The sequence below is a fragment of the Orycteropus afer genome, unplaced genomic scaffold, assembly GCF_000298275.1.
Source record: "Orycteropus afer afer isolate SDZICR_OR568_19922 unplaced genomic scaffold, OryAfe1.0 scaffold01011, whole genome shotgun sequence".
NCBI lineage: Eukaryota > Metazoa > Chordata > Mammalia > Tubulidentata > Orycteropodidae > Orycteropus > Orycteropus afer.
In genome coordinates, this window is record NW_006922598.1 from 210852 (window position 1) to 212138 (window position 1287).

Sequence of the window (1287 nt, forward strand, 5' to 3'; positions counted from 1 at the left end):
ACTAAATCCAACCGTTCAGAACCCAATAGAATCTCGGAATCCAAGTCTCACCACTCAGAGCCTCAGTTTCCCTTCTTCAGATAAACCCCATAGACTCAGGGTCCATCCCAACCAACCCCTTCTCAGAGCCGGTGGCACAACCTCTCTCTACCCCGCCCCCTAGCCGTCTAGTCCGGTGGTCTTTCCCCAGGCGAGCGGCACCTGCATCCGCTGAAACTCCTCCTCAGACAGAGCTTGCGCCATGTTCCTCCCCCCCGCCCCCCCAACAGCTTTCTGCGCAGACGCAGATCGTGTCTCCTGGCCTGTTTCGGGTCGGACCAAACCACTGACCAAGGATGGAGGGGGAAGAGCCTAACCCGGAAGTTCAGCATTTTAGAGATGGAGAGAAGAAAGAAAAATTAACAGGTCAGGTGAATTTTAATTTAATGTTTTACCAGACTCTAGGTCATATGACTCAGGTTTTGAGCTCGCATAGACTACCCATTGTGGTGCGACATTATGTAATCCCTGTCCGATGGATGGACTCATGGCTAGGAAAGTGTATGCCGACGGAAAATCACCCTTCTGCGGTACTCCTTTAATGAGAATGGTTGACTGAATAACCATAGAAATGAAAGCGGAAGCTTTGCATTGATCTCGTTCCGCCCTCCTCCTGCTGACCCCAAAGCGGAATCCCGCCCCTTTTGAAGCCTTTGAGTTTTCTTTTTCTTTCCTTTCGGAAAATTTAGCACTGACTTTATTAACATGAAGCTTTATATCTTGTTCCATAAAGGATGTAGCCACCAATAAATTTAAAATACCAGAGAGGAAAGAATGGCAGTGAAATGAAAAAGCTTCATTAAAAAAATCAAAATGGTGAAACAGTAGGAACTTCAAACAAGTGCTGAAACCTCCCTTAGGGTGCTTTCCTTCCCTCTTTGTAAACCCCGCCATCCAGGCAGTAAACTTTTATTTGGGAAAGAAAAAAAAAAAGCGCATTTATTGACAACATTTCAGTACTACGGTAACCCCTATTATCTTTATCTTTATTTGTGTGTGGTAGTTTAATTTTGACATTTCAGATGTACAGAAAAGTTGCCAAAATGCTGGAAAAAATAAAGTGTCTCTTTTGCCCAAATTAATCACTTGTTTATATTTTACCACCTTACCTTTATCATCCTATCTATAAAATATTTTGAAACATGGGCTTTAGCATCCATTGATGATTTTTTTAGCACAAACATTCCTTTGATATTTATGCATAGTGCCTAAGGCACTTGACTGCTAACCAGAAGGCTGGTGGTTCAA

At 43.4% G+C, this 1287-nt stretch overlaps 1 protein-coding gene across 1 annotated transcript in view; it reads right to left on the reverse strand.

Annotated features, from left to right (window-relative positions):
- GRIPAP1 (GRIP1 associated protein 1) overlaps nt 1-243 on the reverse strand; it is a 25392-nt gene extending 25149 nt beyond the window's left edge. Inside the window, exon 1 of the mRNA XM_007958559.2 lies at nt 202-243. Coding sequence (XP_007956750.1) covers nt 202-243 — 42 coding nt within the window. The remainder of the gene's footprint in view (nt 1-201) is intronic.
- Nucleotides 244-1287: the final 1044 nt, after the last annotated feature.